The sequence below is a fragment of the Tympanuchus pallidicinctus genome, unplaced genomic scaffold, assembly GCF_026119805.1.
Source record: "Tympanuchus pallidicinctus isolate F22 unplaced genomic scaffold, pur_lepc_1.0 scaffold12, whole genome shotgun sequence".
NCBI lineage: Eukaryota > Metazoa > Chordata > Aves > Galliformes > Phasianidae > Tympanuchus > Tympanuchus pallidicinctus.
Genome location: NW_026294637.1, coordinates 14,647,487 through 14,674,393, shown reverse-complemented (window position 1 = coordinate 14,674,393; position 26,907 = coordinate 14,647,487). Strand labels below are relative to the sequence as shown.

Below are 26,907 nucleotides of genomic sequence, written 5' to 3'. Positions count from 1 at the left end.
ATTGAATTATTGTTTATGATGAGCTGATGGAGGGCATTTCATTAATTAAGAACGACCTGTTTGTTTTGAAATTTACTTAGGCTGCCACTTGCAAAAACTCAATTCTGAAAAAAGGAAAGCAACTTTGCTTTTTATCTCTTTGACACATGCTAGTAGTTGCTGAAGTCTCCAACTACCTGTTCAAGGCTGAATTTCATGGAGATGCTTTGAAGTAATTGCATATCTTGCTTCCTTTATAGCTTTGAAAATGTCAGTTTGGATTAATGGAGCAAAAATGTAGACAACCAAAGGAAACTGCTGCTGAAAACTCCTCTGGTAGTGCTGTGCTAAGTGAACTTAGAAACAGTTCTTTAGTAAAGCTTTAGTTTCTGCAGTGAAATTTTCCTTCTCAAAATTTTAGAATGTGGTGCTACACTATTTCAAATCAATGGTGAATCACTGTGGTGCCTTTGTTTATCAGTATAACTAAAATACTCTATTTAAGCCACTTCTATTTCTCTGTATTGATGATTTTTGCTTTACTGTTCGAACTATCTGGTGTTGAATTACCATGGTGTTATGAAGAAATCAGCCTGAACTAGATAAAGTTGACTCCAAGGATTCTTATTTTTTTAAAGTTAGACGTCTTTCCTGAAACTACACCATAAAATGAACACTATTCACGTATGTGCTTTATGTAATGCTAAGATTTATTTCATTTAGAAGCCTGTGTAATTAAAATTCTAATGAATGGTGCTGCAGATATTGCTTTATTCCTTTACTTATAGTAATGTTTTCAAAGGTCATTGGAATGCTCACAAGGAAAGAATTACATGATCCTAAATATTATAAAATATTATTTGTATAAAAGATTTTGTTCAAATGAATGTCCCAGTCTCCCTAGCATTGCTCTTAAATTCAGATGTACCACCTGGCAACTGAATCCATCTATTGTCTCTCCTATTTCATAATCATTCTCTGCAACAATCTGTGGATCTGCTGTCAGCTAATTGTGGTACACTGTAATTTCTAATCCATGAAGAATGTTTTTTGGTCAGGAGGATTCAGCCCTTATGTTCTGTGAATTGACAGATGCAGTTTTGTCCAGGCTTACAAATGTTTCATGATGGCCAGAAAGAGAAGATTTTTTAAAGTGGAGAAAAAAAAAGAGAAAACAAGCCTTGTTAAACATTAAAAACAAACAAAAAATATAGCAGGCTTTGTTCTCTAGTTTTCTGGGCAGCGCACAGATGGTTGTACGCTGCACATGGGGGTTATATAACCTAAGTGTTAGCTGGTGTAATTTAAGCCTCCATAGCACAGACAAGTAATGTCAAGATACTTGCACGTGTGCTTTCCTGTTTTGGGTAGATAGCTTAGAAGGGGAAGGAGTCAGAAGAGTCTAGATATGCCTGAAGAGCTATAAACACAAATATTGTCTGCAGAGCCTAAATTAACTAGTCAGGAGCCCTCTTTTCTTCTTCTTTCTGCTTCTGCAGTATAGATGCAATTTGGCATTATGCAAGATCCTTGTTAAACACTTTGTCCTGCTTGTTGCTATTGTTTTTGGGTTTTTTTTGACAGCTGTAACTTTTCCTGAGAGGAAAGAAGCTGAAGAGTCACATAATCAAGCAGTGTCTTTTCCCAGACCTCTTGCACTGAATTTTGGGAGAGAAAGCCTCTATGTTGAATCCCACCACAGGCTGCCTACTTCACTACTTGACTTTCAGTGTTATTGATTCTATTAGAGATAACAGCTTGGAGTTTTTGTTTTTGTTTTTTTTAAATGAGTAAACCAAAAAGTTTCACATACCTAAGGAAATGGTAATTTTAAGTAGATTGCATGTGTGAAGTGGTGACTGAAAAACAAGTTCAATAGCAGTGTATTCATAAAACAGTGGTAGTACAATTAAGTAGATTTCTAATACTTGTGCATTATTAAATTAAGCCTTTAGGAAGCCTTACAGCTAGTGATGGCACAGCCCCTGAGAAGGAAAAGAAATCTCCAGCAGTTCAGACTAAAGCAGCCAGAGCGAAAGGAAAGGGGAAGAAAAAAGGAGGAAAAGTAAAAGAAGAGCCAGAAGAAGAAACAGATCCAAGGAAGCTTGAACTCTTGAACTGGGTGAGGTGAATGTACTTGTAATGAACTGTTGAAAAGTTTGTTTGCTTTTTTTTTTCCCCCTCTCTCTGTATGCCTATCTATTAGTTTGCAAAGGTGGGCTTTTACCCTTCTGTGAAACTGTATGGGAGACTGAATTATCTGGACAGTACTAGTTTTTAAGTGTCTTGCAAAATGGTGCAAATGGTATTCTACCATCTATAGGAGAGATATCTATACCTGTATCCATATGAAAGGAGATTTTAGATAGTCTCACTTTTAATTCCTTGTAGGGTTTTAGTAGTTTCCAGTCTCACTTTTATATTCCATTCAACAAATCCATTTTCTGTGCAGGAGTTAACTGCTTTCAGATCACTCAACCAAAGTGATTAAGCCATCCTTGAAAACAAAGAGCGAGGGCAACCTGCATTTTCACTCTACAGAATGCTCATTTGCACGTTTCCAGAGGACTGACATTAGAATTCTGCAGGAGTGCTGCTGTTCAGTCTTTGAGCCAGGAATGTTTCTCATCCTACATGCACTACATGCAGCTGTACCACAACAGTGCAAGTCAGTGCCTATCTGCTGCCTCTTTTTGCCTATGTTTATCAGCACAAAATAAGCACGCTAGTGAACATCTTCGTCCTCCCTCTATAAAAATATTTATCAAGTGAAGAAAACTTAAGTTTCACCTTGTCTATGTGTTTCACCTTCCATTTGCAGTAGATTGGTGTTTTGTTGTCTGAAATCGGGATCATGCATCAAAAGGGCTGCTGCTCAAGGCCTTTCCACCTTTATCACTGCATTCTAACCCTTTAGACAATATTAAGAGATGATCCATTAGACTTTGTGACCAACATTTTTGAAAACCATTAGGTGAGTTGGTGAAAGAGGGGAAAGTGATCCTTAATGAATGATTAGTCATCATCAGCATATTTGGAAACTGGGCATCTCTAAAGTAATGAAAATAGTAATAGTTGTTGGTCAGACACATCTTCTGTGCTTGTGTGATCTCACGTTCTCTGTTCTGTGTTTCAGGTGAATTCGCTGGAGCAGGCTATGCTGGATGCACTGGTTCTGGATCGAGTGGACTTTGTTAAACTACTCATTGAGAATGGAGTTAACATGCAACATTTCCTCACTATTCCTCGACTGGAAGAACTTTATAATACTGTGAGTGAGTAGAAGTAAAAAATGCCCTGTGATATCTTTTCTACTGTATAGGAATGACCTTTTTCTTCTCTTCCTTCTGATATATGCTTCTGAAATGATTTGGTTTCTAAAAAGCTTTGAGCCTTAAAGGTAAATAGAAGGTGAATAGCATTAGAGGGAGCCACTGCTATCATACGAGTGTCCTGATGTTTCCCTACATATGCACATTCCTGATGACTAGGCTTGCAGCAGCTGTGACTTGAATCAAGGCTCCTGAACTACCACATAAAGGGCTGTAAGAAAAGGACTATGCAACTCTTGATTAACACTATGCATGTCACTGTAGCCTAGTTCCTTATTTTCAACCCTGTAGAACGTAATGGCACGTAGATGCCTTAAATTCTTGCAGTGTCATTTTTGTTTGTGTAAAATATGAATTATTGAAGTTCTAATGGACAGTAAATAATTTTTGTTTCAGAGATTGGGTCCTCCAAATACACTGCATTTGCTAGTCAGAGATGTGAAAAAGGTAAGCTTAAAAGCTGCATTTGCATTATTGCACTAATAATATGAGTCAACAATAAAAGCAAGCACAGCATGAGTGAAATTAGATGATAGTTATTAAAAACAGGAAAGTCAAATGACTTTTCACTTGAGGTAAATAATGATATCAGTCTAATTTTTGTAGTTGAAAAGCTGCTAGTAGTGTGTTGTATTATTTAAGATTTAGATATTATTTCTTCTTCACAGTAGACTCCAAATTGAGTACTACAAAGGAGAACTGAAAGACCTGCTAGGTTTAGTAGAAGCTGCACTCCCCAGCAAAGAATTTCTTCCCTTTTGTATGTTGCATTGCATGTTTTTTAGTTTGCTCCCGAGCAATCCTACTTTTACTTGGGAAAAACTGTCTTGTCTCAGTGCTACAAAACCTAAATATGTTGTTTGTTTCCACTACATGCTCATTAGTTCATTATCTATGACAGGATTATATATTTACTCTCATTGAGGTTTTGGAGCTTTTATTTCATAAAATTTAACTGCAAGGAATAGTCTTCCTTTTTTTTTTTTTTTTTTTTGAAAGGAAACTCCCATTTATCCATGGAGATTTAAATGTGGGAATCAATGCAGTACTGAGTTGATGCATAATTCGTATTGACACACTACACAGTTAAACTTACCTCATTTGGTGTTTGTCTTTTTGATTGTCACTAATGCTTTTCTGCATTCTGCTTTCTGTCTGTCTCTTCACTGCATTTTCATGGCTCACTCATTCAGCGGCAGTCTCGGGGATTCAGTTGGGTTAACATGGAGGTGATGTGTTTGCTTAGGATATGGTTCTTTCATTGTAGCTACTGCTCAGTGGTGTTGTAGAATGAGTTCCTGTTGTAGGATATAGATCAAACAACAAAGCAGTTTTCAGCTTATGCTTCTAGAAGAGTTAATGCAACTATCTAGCTCTTATACGTGATTGTGGAAGTTACAGGCTTTTCTCTTTAATTCTGGGCTACGTATAAATCTAAATCATTATCTGAATTGTATTCTTAACTCTGTAGGTAATATTGTGGCAAAATGCAAATTTTTATAAATTGTAGAGTGTGTCTGATCTTCATTATGAAATTAAGCAAATCATACTTTTATGTTGGATTAATAATGGTCAGTATAAAGAGTGACATAAAGATTGACTTCACCAATCTCTTAGCTCTTGCAAACAACTGGGACATGTATTGATACTGATACAATGTACAAGTAAATTACAAATGAAAAATTGTCCTCAATTATAAATACTTCCAAAAATTCAATCTGTTCCCCAAACATCTATCATTTGAATTGGTTCTCATTAATTTTGTATAAATAATCAGAGACTGAGACAAGTATCTATAAATATTACTGCTGCACCAATATAAATTTCATGTATGTTATTTTTTCTTGCTCTAAATTCTTATTTTGTTCTTTTGTTTGTTTCCTTGCTCTTGGTAGGGCAATCTTCCACCAGATTATCATATCAGCCTAATAGATATTGGTCTTGTACTTGAATATCTCATGGGTGGAGCTTATCGCTGCAACTATACTAGAAAAAGTTTTCGGACTCTTTATAATAATTTATTTGGACCAAAGAGGGTAAGAATGAGTTAATTCTGGATGTGGCCATCATGCTGATGGTAAAAACAACCAGTGCTCTGTTCCTTCATGATTGTGAAATACTACATGTCCAATGCTAAAGAAATGCTGTAAGACTGATGTTGAACTTCTAGTAGTACAGTTATGTAAGGATCCCATAAAACACTTTAGTTAATAGAAGCAGCCAGCAGATGGTAAATACTTTGATCTGGAGGTGAACTGCCTTCTATTTAAGTAGTTTACTACCCAACTATTTCTAACCGCCTTGCCTGTGTATTTACTTCTTCCTTCTTTAAGTTGTAGCTTGATGTTATAACTTGAACTGTAAATTCTATTGGTTGCATCAGGTTTGTTTTCCAAATAATTAAGTAAGTCCCTATAAGGAACTGCTATGAACATAAACCTTATTCTACAGAAACCACTGCAATCTCAGTAAACATTTCAGAGTCATAGACCAATTATGAGAATACCAAGCATGGACCCTTGTTAAACATTTTATTCTATGCAATTAGAATAATTCTCTTCATTAACTTACTTAATTTTTTTTTTTGTTTGAATTGGGGGTTTTTGGAGATCAAGTGAAGCTTGCTTACAAAAAGCAACTGCTTGAAATGATCAGAAGGCTACTCAAACCCCAAAGTAATCTATTCTGTAGTCAGAATACTGTATGTGTGTATATATATATATGTATATATATAGTACTACCTAATTGACCATACAATTAAGCCTTTTACGGAAAATGTAAATCAGAGATTCCATTATAGAACAGAGGAAATATTTTTATGGAAAAGATTTGAAGATGTGTTGTATTTTTCTTTTTTTTTTTCATGTTTCCCATGAGTACATTTACCCTGTTCAGAAGCATCATTTTTATTTTATTTTTTACTTTTTGTGAAAATTTAATGACTTCTGTTCTCATTTAACTCTTCCAACTTAATCAAAAGATTTCAACTGAGTGCAGGATGGAAAAAAATTTCTAACCCATTGTCTTCCAGCAAATACAATTAAGGAGAAGATTAGTTAATTGTACCATTATTGATACAGTTATTTAGAATAGTAAGTTTAATCAAAATGTGTTTTTCCTTTGCATTTTTTAGTCTTTGAATTTTCCCTCCTAACTAATTTTCTTTTCTATTTTAATATTTAGCCAAAAGCTCTTAAACTACTAGGGATGGAGGTAAGTTGGTTTTATTGTAAAATACTGGTTTTATCAGTGTGTTTCTTGGTACAATTGTGCTCTTGCTCTTAGCTTCTTCAGTGTTGCTGTGGCTTAAAGTAAATTGCAGCTAGAGAGGAGCTGTTTTGCAAGCAGCCTATGAAGTATTTCTGACTTTTTTTTGTTGGTATGGTCCTCAGAGCTGCTTAAAGCTTTGCTTAGTAATCTGTAGGCAGTTTTCAGCACTATTATATAATAACACGTTATTTGCTGGAATGTACTGTAGATTAAACAATTCAAACATGAACATTGGTGAAATTGAAGGAAGAGTATTTCCCAGCAGTACTATCTGTAGGCAAATCTCCTTTAACCACGAAGTAATAATTAATACACAAATGAGGTTTTATCATAGAGACAACATTTAAGTGGAGTAAAAAAAAAAAAAGTTGTGTGTTGTGTTGTAGCATGTTAAATGCTCTTTTCCACTAAAAAAAGGTCTTTGCTAGCAGTGATGGCACTGTGCTTTGCAAATATGAGATGGAACTGAACCAAAACCCTGCCTCAATTACCTGTGTGCCTGCAGAAATTTTGAATTGATCAAGATCAACTCTGAGATGATGCCTCAAAGCTCATCACCGAGGCAGATGCTTCTATTTTTTCTGAAAAATGTATTAATATACAGTGGGAGGGTACTTGCATACAGAGTCCAGGGACTTTTCTCTATGAAGTATACAGCACATAAAGCATATATTAATGCTTTCATAGCGTTTGAACTCAATATATGTACATACTGCTTGTGTTACCTTCAACATGTACTCTACCTGCACACAAAAGCCTCTATTTCCCCAAGCAGATAAGCAGCTTTCTTCTCTACAAAGTCCAAGCTGTATTTAATCTCTGTGATCAACTTCCTATTGTCTGACAGATGAAAGTCAAAAGCTCAGCACCTCTGTAGTGCAGACCTGTTTGATTAGTATTGATCACAAGTAGGCTACTTAGTGCTTCCCTAAAGGCACATTTTGATTTTTCCTGTTTCTTCCAGTGGGCAATACTGTATATGGCACAAATTGAAGCACTCTCTCCATTTGATAGTGGGTGTAGCTTACTCCCTTCTTCCAAGAGGAAGAAAAGTTGAAATGAAAAATCAATTTTTCTGTTGTTGAAGAGGTCAGTAATTTGATGCATCTCCATTTTTTTGTTTTTTGGTTCCAGAGTTAAAAGCTTTAAAACAGGAAGTTTAGACTCATTAGTACTTTGTCCTTCCCACCCAGGGTTTCCTTTTGACTTGATATTCCTAGTGTGGGGAGGACCTCATTTTTGGCCCTTCATTTGAGATTTTATGTTCTGTTCTTCTTCACTTTATTCACTTGCATGCAGTTTAGGACCCCCTAAATTTTTTGTAAGAAATAGAGGTCAACATTTGCAGTTCTTAGAAATGCTGAAAGAGAAACGCTTATTTAAATGTTGAGCTGAAGAGTTTTGTTCGGAAACCAGAGGAGTAAGGCTGAAGCCTAAATTTGGGTTTAAGTTTGTTCGTTGTAATAAAACAGTGCTGAGACTATTAGGCTGAGATTACTTATATGAACAAAAACTGATCCATAGAATTGTAGAATTGAAGAATGGTTTGGGTTGGAAGGGATCTTTAAGATCATCTAGTTCTGTAGGATGGGATTTAATTGCAGTCCTCTTCTGAGATCAGAATCAAGGCCTACAATGGTGATCAGCTCTCTCTCTACACCTATAAATGCAATGTTCTTCCTACATAATTTAAACCCTTACTTACCCAATCATGGTTTTTCTCCCTTCAGGATCCTGCTTCATTGTCAGTACTTCCCTTCAGTTACTCCCATGTTGGTTCCTGTAGTAATGGCCCATCCTCTCTATCCCTTTAAGAAACAGGATACTTTACCTTCTGTTTGCACAGCATACATAAGAGGAGATTGCTTATTCAAAGGTGAACACTCCCTTAAGTATCTTGTTGTTCTTAAGAATGCTGTCTGCCTGCCTTTTTCCCTTTGCATGTTAACCACTCTCTCTACCTGCGTGTCAGTCTGAATACTGCTTTGATACCTGTAAGATATGCAGAACTATTCTTCAAGAATGGATACAGATATATCAAATAAAAACTTAAGAGTAGAACCTTTATAGTGAATTCAGGTTTGGTAAAGCTCCATTTGCACTGCAGAAGAATTCATTAAATACTAATTCCTTATCACTCCACTGATGCAATTACACATGCAGTAGAGATCCGCTTGCAATGCAGTGTGAAGTGAAGGCTTCAGAACAATAAAGTTCTACTGTACGTATCTAGGAGAAGTAACTTCTAATTAAGTCTGTAAAAAATGGTTCTCTGAATAAAACATTAACCTGTGTTAAGTATGCTTGGTCACATGTTTGTCATATTTTTATTTCCACTGGCATAAAAGCAAGCAACAAAAAAGGCGCAACTATTAATGTCATAACCTCTCGATATGCATTTAGTCCATGGTGTCATCAAATCAGATGATAAAGATTGGTATTAAGAATTTTTCTTGTTTTCTTCCCAGGATGATGAGCCTCCTATGAAAGGAAAGAAGAAGAAGAAGAAAAAAGAGGAAGAGATTGATATTGATGTGGACGACCCAGAAGTGAGCCGCTTTCAGTATCCATTTCATGAACTGATGTTATGGGCCGTGCTGATGAAAAGGCAAAAGATGGCACTCTTCCTTTGGCAACGAGGGGAGGAAACTATGGCCAAAGCACTTGTTGCTTGTAAGCTGTACAAATCTATGGCGCATGAGTCTTCTGAAAGTGAACTGGTGGATGACATCTCTCAGGATCTGGACAACAACTCAAAGTTAGTAGTTACAGAGTACAGAGTACAGAGTACATGTCTACCTGACACAGGAAATGGTCTGACCTGCTGAGAAGCTTGATTTTTAGTAGATTACAGTTAATTTCCAGACTGCAGGTTCAAAGAATGCAGTCTGGAGCATGTTTATCAACAGTAAACAAACCAAACTTTTGGCTCAGTGTCTAAAGGTAATGCTAGCAAGAAGATTTGTGTTGTGTTTTTCTGGCAGTGCATATTCTTTCTTCACCTTTTCTCTCTATAAAACTAGCTAGTTTTACTTCACGATGTTATTTTGAGGGTGTGCTCATATGAATTAAGGGCCATCTGATGATCTAGGTAAACTGGTCTTAAGATGTTGTTTGGTCTAAGCTAATTCTCTCTAGTTCCAAATTTGTTTGGAACTTTTGTAAACTATCCCAAATCAAGCCTGAGATTCTATTGCTCTTGTCCTTGTGTACAGAAAAACATAACCCCATATGAACGGAATGAAAATCCCAACTGTAAGCAAACACAGATTTCCAAATCAAACTTCACCGACTTATCTTGCATGTTACAGAGATTTTGGCCAGCTAGCTGTTGAACTCTTGGATCAGTCCTACAAACACGATGAGCAGATTGCCATGAAACTACTGACCTACGAACTAAAAAACTGGAGTAATTCTACCTGCCTGAAGCTGGCTGTGGCAGCTAAACACAGGGACTTCATTGCTCACACGTGCAGCCAGATGCTCTTAACAGATATGTGGATGGGGCGACTACGTATGCGAAAAAACCCAGGCCTTAAGGTATTTCTGTTCTGCATTTACTTTCAAAGACACACTTTGTTGCACTTAACGCTATATTATATATAGTGTATGCATAGAAAAAATGGCTTATTAATTAAAGGTGCTTTAAGAATCTTTTCTGTTTTGAATCTCCTTTTTTTTTTTTTTTTTTTTTTTTTTTTTTTTTTTTCCCAAGCTCAGGAAGTCTAAGGAACAACATACCAGGACAAAGGAAAATGACCTATGAAAAAGATCTATGAAAAGCTTAATATGATTGGATCTGAAAGCAAAGTTGTAGCTTTCAATGAATGATAAAATCTGTTCATTAAAAACATGAAACTAATTAAAAATTAATTAGTAGAAGCAAAAGTATCGTCTCTATGGATATGCACAGTGGGGTTAGAGAGAAAAGAATCTGTACTTGGACAGATTCTTCTGAGTGTTGCTTAATATTGCTCCAGAAGACCAAAATTAAGATTCAGTTTTGATAAGAATGAAATGTGTGAAATCACGATGTGTGAAATCGTGTGATTTTTATTCTCTTCTGTGATTCAATTACTTTGCACCTTGTACTGATTTTTGTATTTCCTGATCAGTGGATCTGCAGAAAAAATTTAGAAAAGAGTAATATGAGAAGTCTGTCACAAAATACAAATATGAGTGAGCCATTGTTATGGAAGCAGAGCAGTGTTTGTTATGTGTGAGACTTTGTATGTGAATATACTCTTCTTTGTTCTATAAGGTAGCTGCTGTCATCCTGGTAAAGACCTACCATGACAGTGCTATCATCTGCTGATGTTCTAGTTTTGTTACCTGCATTCCTCTGTTCTTTAACTCTTTTTCTGTAATTATGCCTGTGTTTTTATATCTCTGTTCTCATAAAGTAGAACTCTCTGGGTGCTATCTGCACAGCTCCTTATACTTTCACAAGTTTTTTTACCTTTAAAAATTATGATTACAGCAGTTGACTAAAGTAACTGTGAAGTCCAGTAAGAAACATGAAACGTTTTGTCAACTGCTACTGTTTCATTTCTCTGGTCAACTCTAATTCTGGAGCACAATTTCTTATGTGCAGTGGATTCATGAAAATGGAGTCTTTCAATTGACAGGTTATTGATTATGCTTCTTAACTACTGCTACTACCTATGTTATTTTTGTAGGTTTGGAGATAGGAGAGTATCTTGAATGCTATGCAAAAGAAAAAATTGGTTATCAGATTTGCCTTTTTGTGAAATCTATTAGTTTTTAAATAAATATTGCAGTCTGAGTTGAATTCTTTCTTATTGAACAGGTTATAATGGGGATTCTCTTCCCTCCAACCATCCTTTTCCTAGAGTTCCGCAGTTATGATGATTATTCTTACCAGACATCACGAGAAAATGAAGAAGGCAAAGAAAAGGAGGAGGAAAATGTGGTCAGTACTGGAGTTTATCAGGAGGTTGTAACTCCTGGTTGTAAGAATGCTAAGTTTCCTAAGTTTCTCTGTGCTGTGGGTCATTTTGGATAAAATGTCAACTGGTTCTGCAAAGAGTATATAGGTTGGATTCCCAGGGTGCAAATTATCTGCATATTTGCAGATTTACTATAGTTCATAGTTTTTGTATTTTTAAAAAGTCAACAGGAGATCTGTTGCTCAGAGGAAGCATTTGGTAATTAGTGGTTGATATTATAAATGAGAAAAGCTACTGTGTTTGATGTGTGTATTGGTGTAAACTGACAACTGTGGTCTTCTAGGATGCAAACGTGGACACAGGTTCCCGGAAAGGGGATGAAGAGAATGCAAATAAAAAGCAAAACAGCCTTCCAATTGGAACAAAGATCTATGAATTCTATAATGCTCCTATTGTCAAATTTTGGTTCTACACAGTAAGTCTGGTGATTAAACTGATAGTGATCACTTTTCTCACGCCTATGAAAGTTAAAGTTTTAATAGCGATGTAGAAATAATAACCACATAAAACATAAATAACAGTGATTTTCATGGAATCTGATGAGTAAAGCACTCTCTTTATTTAGAGAAAAATAGAGTGAAATAGAACAAATAACTGTAGCTTATGCTGTCAGCTCCTAAAGCTCTAACACACTTTAAAGGAGGCTGCACGGTTCAGTCACTCACTCCAAGCTAGTTTAGATCCTCTTGCTTTCTAAAGGCTTTGGATCCTGTTCTGCTTTAAAATATACTGTAGAACCCAACAAACAATGCTGCAGTATCAGTGCTTGCCATTCACTCTGTCAAATACAATCTTGATGGAAGCACTTAGCCTTAGGTCCCTAAGGCTTAATGAATTCTTTTCTCCTGTTTAAGTAATTAAAGCCAATCTGAACTACAATCATCTCATTTTCTTTTTAGCACATCAAGAAATATTTCCATTTTAATAAAAACTAAATATTCTTGCTACTGCTGAATTTTGTGTGTGCCCTACATGAAGGATACTGTTTTCATTTTATGCTAAGTTAGCACTTGTGGTATCTTGTATGTCATTGTATTATGTACGGGTTCTTTTGTTTTAGCACACTGAATAATTATCTATTTTTCTGAAGTCAGTGATAATAATTCAAAATATAAATTCCTACTGAATTTCAAATGAAAGTATTAAACACGATTTCATGGAGTAAAGAAATTACATTGTAGTATATCAAAAATGCCCCAGGGAAAAGGGGCCTGATTTAGAATGTTTTGGCATTGTACTGCTTATTTCAACGAATAAGCAGCTGCCTGAATCATACCACGCTGCTGGAGGCCCATGGCCTCTACCAGTTTGCATGCCAGCTGTAGTAGCAAGAGCACTGCAGTAAGCACGCTTTCTTCAGAGAAGAAAAACTTTTTCCTTTCACAAGTAGGCCTTCAGCACCTGAAACTGTCATGCATAGCCTATGCGTTCATGTGGATGCCACAAAAGTCTAAAAAGGATTTCTTTTTTATAGATATCATACCTGGGTTACTTGATGCTATTTAACTATATCATCCTGGTGCGGATGGAACGGTGGCCATCTGTCCAGGAATGGATTGTCATCTCCTACATTGTGACATTGGCTTTAGAGAAAGTAAGAGAGGTAAAGTATAGTCATACTTACATCTCTTAGTCCTTGAAAAGAATTATCCAGTCCAACACCCTTGCTAAAGCAGGATCCCTACAGTAGGTTTCACAGGAAATAGTCCATGTGAGTTTTGAATATCTCCAGAGACTTCACCACCTCTCTGGGCAGCTTTTTCCAGTGCTCTGTAACCCCCAAATTGACGACTTTTTCTCATGTTCAAATGGAACTTCTTGTGTTCCAGTTTGTGCCCATTGCCCCTTCTCTTTCTGGGCACCACTGAAAATGGTCTGGCCCAATGCACTTGTCTCCTGCCCTTTAGATATTTAAGTGTTAATAAGATCTTCTCTGTCTTCTCTTCTCTGGCATAAACAGTTCCAGATATCTCAGCCTTTCCTCATAAGGGAGATCCTCCACACCTCTAGTTGTCTTTGTAGCCCTCTGGAGGATTCTTTTCAGAATAAGGCAAATTTTGCTGCAAATAGGGGAGGTCTCTAATGACAGAGAAGAATGTGACAAGATTGATTGATTTTTTATTTTTTTTTTATGACTTCAGAAATGTTATTTCACATTTTTCTTAATTATGTCTTTCTTAATTTTTATTTCAGATTCTCATGTCAGAGCCTGGAAAGCTGAGTCAAAAAGTGAAAGTTTGGCTCCAGGAATACTGGAATATTACTGATCTGGTGGCTATTTCAGTATTTATGATAGGAGCAGTTCTTCGCCTACAGAACCAGCCTTACATGGGTTATGGAAGAGTAATTTACTGTGTAGATATAATTTTCTGGTACATTAGAGTACTAGATATCTTCGGTGTGAACAAATATCTGGGACCTTACGTCATGATGATTGGAAAGATGGTTAGTAAATTATACAGCAAAGACTGCCACCTCCTTATCACCACAGAAAAACTGTGCTGAAAGCAGAGCAAAGTGCACTTGATAGAAAAGAGAATAGGGATAACAAATTTTTTTTACCTTGTTAAGTCTTTTATAAAAATACAGAACCTTTATTTCTTTAAATGACTTCTTTTTGCCTTCTTACGTATTTTTATCTCATGAGCAGTAGTTAAATTTGAAGATCAACATCAGGAAAATTATCCAGGAAAATGTGTGATACTTTTCTTGCTCACTTTACAGCACTTTGGCAAACAGATACGTTGATGTCGCTGTACTAACTGGTGATGATAGGAACATCTGTATGGTCTCTTTGTGCAGATGATTGACATGCTCTACTTTGTGGTCATCATGCTTGTGGTTCTGATGAGTTTTGGAGTAGCACGCCAAGCAATCCTGCACCCAGATGAGGAGCCTTCTTGGAGACTAGCTCGGAACATCTTCTATATGCCCTACTGGATGATCTATGGAGAGGTGTTCGCAGACCAGATAGACCGTAAGAGTAGAATTCATAGTAAGATTCTGTTTCCTGTTTATGAGGCAGATGATCAGACCCAAATTAATGTTTGCTTTTAATTTGGAATTAGAGTGTATTTGTCCATTTGAGGGTTTTCTTGTGACAGACTCCAGAGACTAATGAATTTTTTATTTCCCACATGCATGTCCTGCCTCTAACCAAAAATTCCAGTTCAGTTCACACTGAATGTGATATAGTCTGGAATATTTGCCTATCTGGTGGGCAACAGTATTAAATGTTCTGTTTACTTGCAGAAATAAGCAGAGATCATTCTTAAACTTTCTCTTGAACTAATATTTTACTAAGAAACTGTTCCCACCTAAAATGAAAAAAATGAATACCTTGCACAGGAGCCAAAAACAGATATGATAAATAGGTAACATGGTTTTTCATCTCCAGCTGGTAGCACAAGCAATGAGAGTCCACAATTGTATTAGCATGGGTACATGTACCAATTTTTCCAGAAATGTTTCAGTTTCACAAATCAATCATGTTTCTCTGTGGAAGAGAATAAATAAATAAATAAATAATCAGCTTGATCAGCTTCAGCTGTGGAAATAGCATTTTATGTACAAAAGCTGCACAGTTTAAAAAGAAAAAAAAAGGTCTGTTTTTGAGGAGATGGACATTGCCACTGTCATGTTACTGATAGTTCTGTGTTAGTGTTTGAAATTTGTACACTCAGACATGCAGGTGGCCTTCTTTAGTGTGCATAATGCACTTTGCACTTTATCTGAAACAATACAAGCTGCAATTCCAGCACTGTTTCAATGAGCTGCGTATATTCTGAACAGTGTACACAGGATATTCTCTACATTCTTTGTAATGTCCATATGCTAGTATGGATGTGGTTTCACCAAGGTAGATAGAGGGGACTAACTACCTCCCTCCACTTGCTGGTAATGCTTTTCTTAATGCTGCCTTCAGTCTGATTCACTCCATTCAGAAGATGTCCATGATCAACAAGTTAGTGTTATTCAACAGCAACATATTCTGAGTTGGGAGTCTTCGAATGCTGTGATTCTTTTTACAGTCACTATTTAGGGGCTGGGGAGCAAGTATCCATACTGCCATCTAAATGAGCTTTAGCGATATTGTACTGTAATGACATCAGTTTCATGACTATTAATGGAAACTTAGCTATTCAACAGAAACAGCTAATGAACTCAAAGCTAAGATGGTCCTTCAAATAACAATAATAAAAGTGAGAAATGTTTCCTTAATAGCTGAAACAATGTTTTCATGTGGTAACTTTGAGTTGTTTTGTGTTTGTGGTGACTATCAATTTTGTTTGGTTGCCTGAAATATTTTGTGTGTTTAAATGATCATCTGCCATCAGCATTTTGTGGTTTATTTTAATGTCATGAATTTGCTGCCATGTGTAACATTTGGGGAACACAAAATGAAAAGGAAATTACAATATACAGGTAGTTTTAACATAGACATTCTTTCTAAATATATGTCTCTACTGTTTTGACATTTGAGTTTTTTATACTTTCTTGGCAGCAAAACTATATTTTCAATCATCTTCTTTGTTGTTTTTTTTTTCTTTTTTTTTTTTCCCCCCTATATTATTCTATTGTTTTCTTTCTCTCCTTGCTTCCTTTTTCATTTCTTCCATTGGAATGCTGCAATTCAGTCTATGCCATGGAAATCAATCGTAAGTCTATTTGGGGAGCTGATTATCTCATTTAGCTGAATGTGTTCATTAATCTTTTCACTAGATGCTAGATCTTCACTAGACATTTTAATTATAGGATTCATCTGATATTCATGTGTGAGTTGTTTTGCTACCAAAATAGTTTTATCTGAAAAGAAGGGGAAAACTGTCGTAATATATGTTGCACATCAAAAGTTTTAGTCAAGCTTATGTGATTGCTATGATTTGTTTCTAGTGGATTGCCAGTAAGGTAATCATTTTTAAAAATTATCATGCATGATTGTCATGTTATAAATAATTCCTTCCGGTTATCCAGGTATTGTATTGGTGGCTTTTTAGTATTACTTTCATTGGTCCACATGAGTAATATTATGATTCATTTGACTTCCCTTTTATACTCTCCTTAAGATAAAATTATGATTGTGAATAATAAAGAAAGTGGGCATAAAAAGATGAGAAACTGAGGTTTTCTACTCAAGAACAAGTTAATAACTGCATACAACTTCACGACTTTTTTCAAGTGAAAAAATAAAGGGTTTTTTAATCATAAACAATTTCTGTCTGTGTAGCAGTACTCGGTATTCAGGGCAGATTTGCAGCTTAGATCTGCCAGGAAGCAACAGGAGCAGGGCTGGCCCTAAGGTAAGAAAGAGCAGGGACCCAGGGTGAGCAATGCCCTCTCCAGGGCGACCTGGTCTCTCAGAGATGACTGCTGCTAATTGCTAACAAGATGAGGCAAGTAATAATCCAGGGCCTCGGTAGGGAGTTCAGGTTGCAGTGAGAGAAGACAGGGTTGAAACAAAAGGTTTTATCCAGGAGACAAGTATAGGTCCAAAGTCCATCCATGAGAAAAATCTGATGCCTGCACATCTGATGCAGCTTGGGCAAGGACAGATATGTGTAGGGCGTGTAGGTGTAGACCTCAGAGAAGCTGTTTAGGGTAGTTAGGGCCTACTTAAACACTCAGAGCTCTGATGAAGGCCTGATACACATTCAGCAATCTTGAACCACAAAATAAATCCATTTATGCATTTGAAAAGATACGCACGCAAGTTTAGTCGGAGATGTTTTTAAAATGCTGGTATGAAATTATACATGTGCACATCAAGATCTTGTCCTATAATGTCACTGTGGAAAAAAAAAAGCCTTGTCAATTTGAAGAGGAAGATACATTGTGCGCTAAATCTCAAGCCATGTAACCATTCATTATTATGTGAAATAATTTTTGCATGGTGTTGTTAGAAGCAGAATTTGGACTAGAAATTATACATACTCTCCAGTGGAAATAAACTGACAAAATTTATTTGGTTTGGTAGACTTTACATGTGCGTCATCAGTAAGTGAGTCTGTTCTCAAGTGTCAGGAAATGTAAATACCTTTCCTCTCTTTTTTCAGCTCCTTGTGGAGACAATCTTTACGATGAGGATGGTAAACGTCTCCCTCCGTGCATACCAGGGGCCTGGCTCACTCCCGCTATTATGGCTTGTTACCTCTTGGTAGCAAATATTCTGCTGGTAAACCTGCTGATTGCAGTCTTCAAGTATGTAAATCATGCACTAATTTCTTATTGTCAAGATAAAGTTTCGATGAGAGTCCGTCAACTAATTTTGCAATGCCTTGCATTCACACTCAAAATTTCTCTATGAACATGACTAGTAAATATTTGGAATGGTCTACACACTCTGAAAGAGCAGAAGAAAATTTGGTACAGATTTGCAGTGATGTGTATGAGAGAATGAGTACTTACAATTAGGGTCTAATGGTTACTGACAGGCTTCAAGATTGTTTTGTAAAGATGAAACTGAATCCACTAAACCTACATATGTGATAGAACTCTTGCAACCACAGGCAAACATGATTCTACCGTAGATCTGCAGAATGAAAATCTGAACATAAAAAATAAGAGATGTTTCCGCTGCATCCATGCATCATCTGCTTCTTTTCCTTTGTTTTCTTCTTACTTTGCTTCTAATTTAGAGAAAAAGAAATGAAAGCCTTGCAGAGTTCCTATATCTCCCAGGAAAGGAGTGTATATTACCTGGAACCAAGAGAAAAGATAGGTACATTTTACCAAAATCTGTGGCTGCATTTATGGCAGTGCAACCAACGTGCAACTGTGCAAATTCATAACATCATTCCATAAATCCATGCTTAGAATTTTCTGGAGTAAACCTAAATGCATTGCTACTGCTTGTACTTTCTGCCAACAGTTATATGCAACAGTTATGCCACATGCATTTCCTATAATGACCTAGGTACTGGAAAATACAAATAGGAACAATTAATACATCTCTTTGCTAGTAAAATTTTCCCAAAACACCTATTGAGAAAAGCAGGTGATTCCATTTTGATTCCCATAAATATGCAGCGTTGCAGGGCTTGCTGGCATAGGTAATGGGCATCACAACCACAAAAATAGTTCATTTTGTGCCCAGAAAGCTACAGCTCACAAAGCCTGTCTTTCATTTGATGTATTTAGCTTAAAAGGTCATGAATTTTAAAGTACCCAAATGCCAGTCACATTGCTAGGGGGAAGGGGAAGCATCTTACAATGGTAACTATTATTGGCTGAAGAGAGGAAGGAATCAGCAGTTTGAGAAGTAGGTCATGCTGTTAACTCCTGCTATCCTAGCACGGTTGCAGCGGGGCGACTTGGAGCTGGGGAATTCTTGCTGTGCAGGAGACACATAATGAAGTCAGATTGTCATTTATCAGTGTAAGTTATCTCATATTCTTAGCCAAAAGAAATGGAGTGCTTTGTGCAATCAAGAATTCTCCGTTTTTGAAGAAGTGTCATGTCTGGTTTTGTGAATATTCCAAAGCACAGAAAGTTAGAAAAGAAATAGAAAAGATAAGAAGAGGAAGTGTCAGAATCATCATAGAAGAGAACTGTCCTAGCATATTTTAAAATAGCTTGAAAAACATTATCTAAGACAGAACTTCCAAATTTTCTTAGTTTGCATTTTGTAACGTTGAATATTGTTGTCTCTGGATTGGATGCAGTTCTCTATTCCTTCACTGAATTGCTAATAGGTTGTCTTTATAGTAAAACTCATTCTGATGTAGAAATGATGAAACTGTAACTCCCACAAACAACTCCTTTTAAAAGAATATGCAATATTTTCAAATTAGAAGTCTAAATGAACAAAGTTTAAATTTAGGGCATTTTGTTTAAAAACTTGAGAAGTGTTTTGTATAGGTCAAGCAGATTAACATGTTAAAAGAAAAAGATATGACTCTTCTGGGTTTAGAGTGGAAAATATCTTTCATGGATTTAATACTTTCTGTGATATCAAATATGAGTATATATTAATAGAAGAAGTACTTTATAACCAAGCTCCAAAATACTAGTTATCTGACTATAAATTGTGCATGTTTGTCTTAACTGACAGCTAAAATGCTTTATATGGTAGAAGAAAATGAAGAGGACTCTTTTGGGTGGTGCATAAGGGATGCGGAGCACCTGCTGTGCTGCCTTCAAAAGGAGTAGTAAAATAATGAGTTTAGCTTAATCTTCAGCAAGTTCAGCTGCCTTGACGAAGAGTTGAACCAAGCAAGTTGTGTGGCATCATTTTGCTATTTACTTTCTTCTTTTTTCAATGTAGTTCTTGTTAAATGTTAAGTAAACTTGGAGGCCTAATGGAAATTACACCTGTCCTCTTTCAGCAATACCTTCTTTGAAGTAAAATCAATATCCAACCAAGTCTGGAAGTTCCAGCGGTACCAGCTGATCATGACATTCCATGACAGACCTGTCCTCCCACCACCAATGATTATCTTCAGCCACCTCTACATAATCATCAAGCGAGTCTGCTGTCGCTGCAAGAAGCGTGAAGGAGACCAGGATGAGCGTGACAGGGGGCTGAGTATGCAGTGAATCTTCTCTGAATAGAGCTTTTTGCACATGATAGCAGAAAGGAGTAGCTATTCCAATGACAAGTATTAATTTCCTTCACATTTATGCTCCGATGTATTTGCAGAGGAAGCATGGGACAATTTTTATATCAGGTTAACAGCTGTTGACCTCTTCCTTAGGTATATGTGATGCTGTGCTGCTAATGAACACTTTCTTTTCAATAATGACATGGCAGCCACTTAATCCATTTTCAACAAGTGCTTGTAAAGTTCATACACCGTAGGAGGCAAATAGGAACCTGAAAAGAAGAGGCCACAGTTTCAAATGTCATCTCTACATTCAACCTTGTGATTGTGAGCAATCTGTGTAGCACCACTTTCATTTCTCCATATTACAGACTTATCTGTCATTTCACAGAACTGTGAGGATGTGAGCATTCTACTGCTAACATTCTCTGCAATTATTGTTTTTTCATTATGTACCTCATTGAGATAATCAGACGCTCACAATGACTCCTATATTTCTGCATTTCACAGGAAATACACCTTGTAATTAATTATATGTTTGCACAATATGCTTTTGGTTTTAAAAAAGGGAAAAAAACTGAGGAAAGAAATGTAAATATAACAGTTCCTACAAATAAAAAGAGACTAATCCAAGACAAGGATAAAATGTTCCTAAGAGCTTATGTTTCCCTTGGATTTTCTTAACTCAATTTTAACTTTTTGAATGTCTTATCCAAAGAATGTCTGGGAAACTGTTACATCGGATTATCTTTTGCCTGTAACTGGCATGCTTTATGAGCAATATTTGAATTAAGGAACAATCAAGCTGGCAAAGATTGCCTTACCCAGTAAAATCTGCTCAGTTTGTTCAAAATGTAGCACTACTATTAAACAGTTCAAAGGTCTGTGAGAAAATATAGCAGAGTGGATGGTCATAGAAGAAGATTATAGTCACAATGCATCACACTGCTTTCAGAGCCACAGCCATTTTGGCCAAGTACTCATTTCATATCTACAAAATCACCTATTCAGTTAGTGCAGGAGTGGAACCTGCAGTATCCATCTGTCTGAAATAGCCAATTACATTGGATTTAAATTGACTGACAGATTTTCAGGAAAAGAAAATTAGTATTTTTTTCTTCTGTTTCACAGAGTTATTTCTAAATGATGAAGAGCTAAAAAAGCTGTACGAGTTTGAAGAGCAGTGTGTAGAAGAATACTTTCAGGAAAAAGAGGATGAGCAGCAATCATCTAATGATGAACGCATCAGAGTTACCTCTGAAAGGTACCTATTTAAAACAAACAAACAAACAAAAAGCCCGACCGTGTCTGGAACAATATATTGCTTTTTTGAACCTCGTTATAAGCAAAGTTCACCTAAAGTGCAAATGGCTTCAGATCTTTAAGAAAACCACCACTATTTCAGAATCATAATCCCAGGTAAATGTCAGTGCAGATGCATCTCTCACAAAATCAAGCTTTTTGTTGCTCCTGATGGCATACCACTAAGGCTGCTGGTTTGGGTATCTTCGGTGTAAGAACATTTTTGTTCAGAGTTATTTTTTCCCTCTCACCCAGCTAAGATCACAGTTATGCTGCTTATCTGCTTGAGCAAAACAGTACATGTTCAGATTCCAGCAGCTCATTCAATTGTAATAAACATGGTGGAGCTTAATAACAAAAGTACTGGGAGTTCTTCACTGATACCTATGATTCAGACTACAGTCCAGCATTCAGAACAGCCAAATTTGATCCTCTGCCAGATAGTCTCTTAGAAGATCTGAACAAGGCATTGAGCTTTTCTATATGGACTTCCTCATCTAAAAGACAGGGAATAGTCAAGTGCAAATAATGAGGGATAATCCTATTCTGAGGACTGGGTAATGTTTGCATATTGATGTGAAATCAAATAGTTACAATGGCAGCAGCACTTTTGTGTCATATGATTTGGCAGAACTGTTCCCAAAGGCTCTGCCTATTCTGGTAACTCAGGAGATGAGGTCTCTTATCACCTCCTTGAAATGATGAATAATTCTCCTTATAATTCTCCCATAATTCTCCTATACCTATAATGGAAATGGTAGATAGTTCAAACATTTTTGCCTTAATCTTCCTTGCAGTATTCTTCTTTAATTATGAACCACTCTCTATGTACGTATCTCACTTCCTTTTAACATTTCTAATGAGGCTGTTCCATAAGCCGTTCAATTCCCAAGCAGATAAATATCTTTCTGTTGAAGGGAAGCAGTAAACATCTTGCAATATTATATGTGGAGTTTGAGAACAGAGAAGTAAATGAAATCTGCTATGTGTCATCAACTCATTTCTATTACGCTATCTATGGTAATTTGTCAAAATCCTAGGTATTGTATGAGAGAATAAAGCAAGGTTGGTAAGCCTCACTGATTCACTATGATCTTGTAGCCACAAACCAGATTTGCATAATTCTCATGGCTTCTTGCTCCAAATGCATCATCATCTTTTGTGTGCGAGAGAGAAAGAATGTTAATTTAATTTCCACAGTTGATTTAGTACTGTATGTTCTCTAAGTCACATCCTAATGCCTGGCTTTTATATGCATTCTTCTAGTACCATCAAGTCCATTACGAACTAAATGATAAAATAAATAAAGGAAAAGAAAATAAATTCTGCTCCCCTTTGCTCTGATCCGTAATTGGAAGGTATTTCAAGGCATAAAGTAATTCTGTAAACAGTAGCGTGTGTTCTCTTTGTACAGCCACAAAACCTGCTTTACAACATGCCTTGATGCTATTTTAAGTCATCCTGTGAACATGCCTTTAGAAGTATTTTCCATATTATTAACTGGTGCTTCACAGTGAAAGAGGATAACTGAATGTGAAGCAGGTGGCACACTCAGAGAGGAATTTAATAGTAGGCTCTAACAAAGGGCTGCAACTCTTGTACTGTCCTGGCATGTAAATAAAGGCAAAGTGCCCTCCAATAGCCCTCCAATATAGTGTGAGGAAAGCACAGGTAAAAAGTAAATGCACAAGCACTGTGCTACAAACAGGAACAAGTAATGAGTTATACATAGCACAGATTTCTGCCATAAGAAGAAATTGGTAGCTGGTGTCTATAATGGGTTACTGCACCACCCCATTGTGTGTTTTATGCTTCCTCTTTTATATCCAACAGAGTTGAAAATATGTCAATGAGGCTAGAAGAAGTGAATGAAAGAGAACATTTCATGAAAGCTTCTCTTCAAACAGTTGACCTTCGACTCTCTCAGTTAGAAGAACTATCTGGTCGGATGGTGAATGCTCTTGAGAAGCTGGCAGGTGTTGACAAATCTGAGCTAACGTATACACGTTCACGGGCTTCATCTGAATGTGATGCTGCGTATCTCCTAAGGCAAAGCAGTGTCAACAGCTCGGATGGCTACAGCATGTACAGATATCATGTTGGTGGCGATGAGTTAGCATATGATGACAGCACAGCTCCAATGTCACCAGCCATAGGATCACGTAAAAAAGCTCATTCTGTTGGTACAAAAGAAGATGGAGCAGACCCAAGGATGCTGGTTCCAGAGCACCATACCAGTCTCCATTATACCTCTAATGCTAATGCAGTGACCCCAGCAGATTGCAGTAGATCTGCATTAGATATTGCACAGAATATTTCCAGTCCCCATTCTGGCTCAGGTGGTTTAGGGGATGAAAACCAAGGAATTTTCAAGAAGGATGAAATGGCTCCTCAAAGTTTAAACCAGATGGATGTTGTTATGAACAGACAATCGGTACCAAGATCAGATTTTCGGAACACTCAGCTGAAAGTAGAACGTACCAAGTTAGAGGCAACCATCTCTTATCCCTTGGACAAATCTAAAGCAATGCGCTATTTTCCTCCTGAAACATTCAGTGCTTGTCAAACTACTATGATGAAGTCAAGGAGCTTTATATTTGCACAGGGTGGGAAGCTGGTTGGAGGGGTAAACAACTGGACAACAGAATATAGTACCATCATGGATCAGGTGTGCCCTTCAACAATTGAGCAGTGGGCTACAGAGTGGAAATATGAAGTTCAGCAGCAACTTTCTCAAGAACGTCCTCCGGAATACCCAGGTATTATCTCTGAAGCAGAGAGGCAAGCAGAACAGAAACAATTACAAATGGACACAGATGATGACAGTGATGTTGGTGAAGCAGGTATTAGTGCCTCTTACGCCTCTATGCCTGCTGCTGTCAAAACTCAGACAGAGAACTTGTTATCAGTAAAGCCAGAAAGGACTTCTGGGTTCCCATCAGTACGATCGAAGAGTTTGCACAGCCATTCTCGGAAAGCCAAGTCTATAAAGGACAAATTAAACAGACCAGGACATGCCACTAGTGTAACTAACTTAGTAGTAGCATTTGGCAGTGCAACAGAAGAGCAGAAAGCTAGGCAAGAAAATGCGTCCACAGAAACTGAGTGTTGAAATGGCTTATGGCCCCTGTTTTATTGACCGTCAAAAAAGTAGTGCGGCTAATTGAAAAAAAGAAGGATTTTTTAACTAATTTATACAGAATAATGTTGCATACATTTGTTTTTCTTCATTTTAAACTTATTAGGTACATGTTCTGCTCTTAACTACATCCTTGCCAGGTCAAGTGAAAGGGAGATACTCGCTCAGGGGCAGATATAAAAGCAGGCTGCTCTGCAGATGCTGACAGTATTGATCTTTCTTTGTTCCACTTCCACTTCCCTTGTAAACTCATTTACTGATAGAGTCTTCATAAAAGCTCTTGAAAGGACAATACAATCATTTAATAAATTAGAAAATATTTTTTCTTCTCTATCAGAAGACTACTTAAACTGCACTAATTTTTAACCAGCCATTGTTTTTATCCTCACACAGCTGGTTTCTTTGTGGCCACTATGTTTTCAGATCAAAACAAAATTGTTGAATGCATGGAATAACTATGTAGTCCTATTTCACTTCTTGTTTCATGCATGCTTCTTGGGTAGTACTTTCAGAAAGGCAGAATGCAGCAGCTTCTACCCAATAGAATACTTCTGAGTGGAAAAATACAGTTATGTTTGGAAAAACCTGACCTGGAATGCTATGCATACACATATTCTTGACCTGTCCTTGAACTTGGCTGACATAATCTGCTTTCAGGATCATATCTGTCTCTGCCCCAAAGCATTCTGGCAGCCTTAAACTGTTGAAAAACAGTGATCATTGTTTCAAAATGTTTAGAGAGATTTTCAGTATTTAAAGTGTAGATTGATTTTAATAATTTCAATCCAAGGTCTGCATTAATGTTTTATATAAACAGTAACAACAGAATCCTAAGTAGAGAAGGAAACTGTTTTGCCTGCAAAAGAAAAAAAACAAACAGGAAATGTGTTTTGACTGGGTGAGATCAGAACACAGCCAATCTGCATTTGAAGTAATTCTACTTGACAAACTGATCTTTAATTCTGCAATTTCATCATGACAATGCACAGGGAACAAGAGTTTCTATGAGTCAATCTAAACAAAAAAATAAATTCTATAGATGAGGAGAGGAATTCCATGTATTTCCTTGAGTCAGTTTCAAAAAGAAATTTCAAATGGAAAAGCCCTCTCTACAGAGCAAATATTTTCCATCACTCAGCAACCAAGACTGGAAATGCACATCTCTAGTTACAGTTAGCCAGAACGCTTGACTCAGCAGCAGCATTCCGTATGCTAGGTTTGGGTAATTTCCTTCCTAGTAGTGTGATTTTTCATTTGCCTCATTCTTTGTTATGTTTTAGGAATTCTGTTTTCCTAAATATCCAGCCCTTCTCTCTGCAGGGAAAGCATACCATTTAGCAAAAAAGAAAGAAAATAAGTTAAAACTGTGTTACTTGTTCACAGAATACCGGTCAAAAGTTTACACTTAACTCAGTAACAGCACTCATTTCTACACTATTTTGAAAAGACAGAATTTCTTTTTCCCCCCCATCAGCTCCTCATTATGTTCATTTCAGTATTAATGCTTCTTATAGCACACTGGAATACAGAGACTGATGTAAGACTTTAAACTGCATTGATGGCATCAGATTTTTATTATTTGCATTATATTTTCATACTCCATCCATAACGACTTTTGAAGTATTGCTACCATGCTGCTTGATCACAGTGACCGCCTGGACATTTCGGAAAGGTTAACATACATCTTTGCCAGCTTGATCTTATGAGCATGTTTACTGGTTTCACTATTATCAGAACAGTGTTGACATTTGTTTTTCATGAGGGCTTCTTTTTTTATTCAAGTTTAGGGAATGTGACATTTTATATAAACAGAATGACATTTGAAATTGTTTCACTTCCATGTTTACTTTTGTGTTACCTTTCTATGCAACTACACAGCAATTTCGTATGCATGGTTAATATATCCTCCAATTTATCAATGCCTTTTTATTGTTTGCCTGCATGCTCACCAGGAACTAATTCATCAACAAACACAAAGGGATGCAGCCATTCAGCACTTTGCTAAACAAGCAGAGTGCATTGTGGACCGCAATAGTGTGTTGCATGCCTCTTGTTACATTGTGTTTATAAAATCTGCATTAAATCATGCTTTGTTTGACCAGACATTTTTTAGCATTTGCATTACAAAGTTTCTAAGTGGCATGTAGTTTTCAAACAACATTTTACCGTTATATTTATTTTCTTCTCCTGTACAAAACATTTATAAAGAAGTCATCTTAGAAAGATATGGAATTAATTCAATACACCAAACTGACCACTGAAGGATATAAAAACTCTTCACTTACTGTTTCTTCTTATGCAGCAAATGGGCTGCATAATGTTTTCAGTTTCTTTTTTACCACGTGCCAGTAATTTTCCATCACATTCTCTATACA

General features: G+C 36.7%; 1 protein-coding gene across 1 annotated transcript in view; it reads left to right on the top strand.

Moving 5' to 3' along the window:
- Positions 1–26,633, top strand: part of TRPM1 (transient receptor potential cation channel subfamily M member 1) — a 93,936-nt gene extending 67,303 nt beyond the window's left edge. The window contains exons 16-31 of the mRNA XM_052671832.1: positions 1,928–2,101; positions 3,116–3,250; positions 3,708–3,758; positions 5,207–5,347; positions 6,495–6,524; positions 9,050–9,339; positions 9,893–10,121; positions 11,392–11,514; positions 11,835–11,966; positions 13,026–13,154; positions 13,745–13,996; positions 14,354–14,528; positions 17,605–17,749; positions 19,876–20,075; positions 21,223–21,355; positions 23,227–26,633. Of these exons, the coding sequence (XP_052527792.1) occupies positions 1,928–2,101; positions 3,116–3,250; positions 3,708–3,758; positions 5,207–5,347; positions 6,495–6,524; positions 9,050–9,339; positions 9,893–10,121; positions 11,392–11,514; positions 11,835–11,966; positions 13,026–13,154; positions 13,745–13,996; positions 14,354–14,528; positions 17,605–17,749; positions 19,876–20,075; positions 21,223–21,355; positions 23,227–24,505 (3,618 nt within the window). The 3' untranslated portion in view covers positions 24,506–26,633. The remainder of the gene's footprint in view (positions 1–1,927; positions 2,102–3,115; positions 3,251–3,707; positions 3,759–5,206; positions 5,348–6,494; positions 6,525–9,049; positions 9,340–9,892; positions 10,122–11,391; positions 11,515–11,834; positions 11,967–13,025; positions 13,155–13,744; positions 13,997–14,353; positions 14,529–17,604; positions 17,750–19,875; positions 20,076–21,222; positions 21,356–23,226) is intronic.
- The last annotated feature ends 274 nt before the right edge of the window (positions 26,634–26,907 follow it).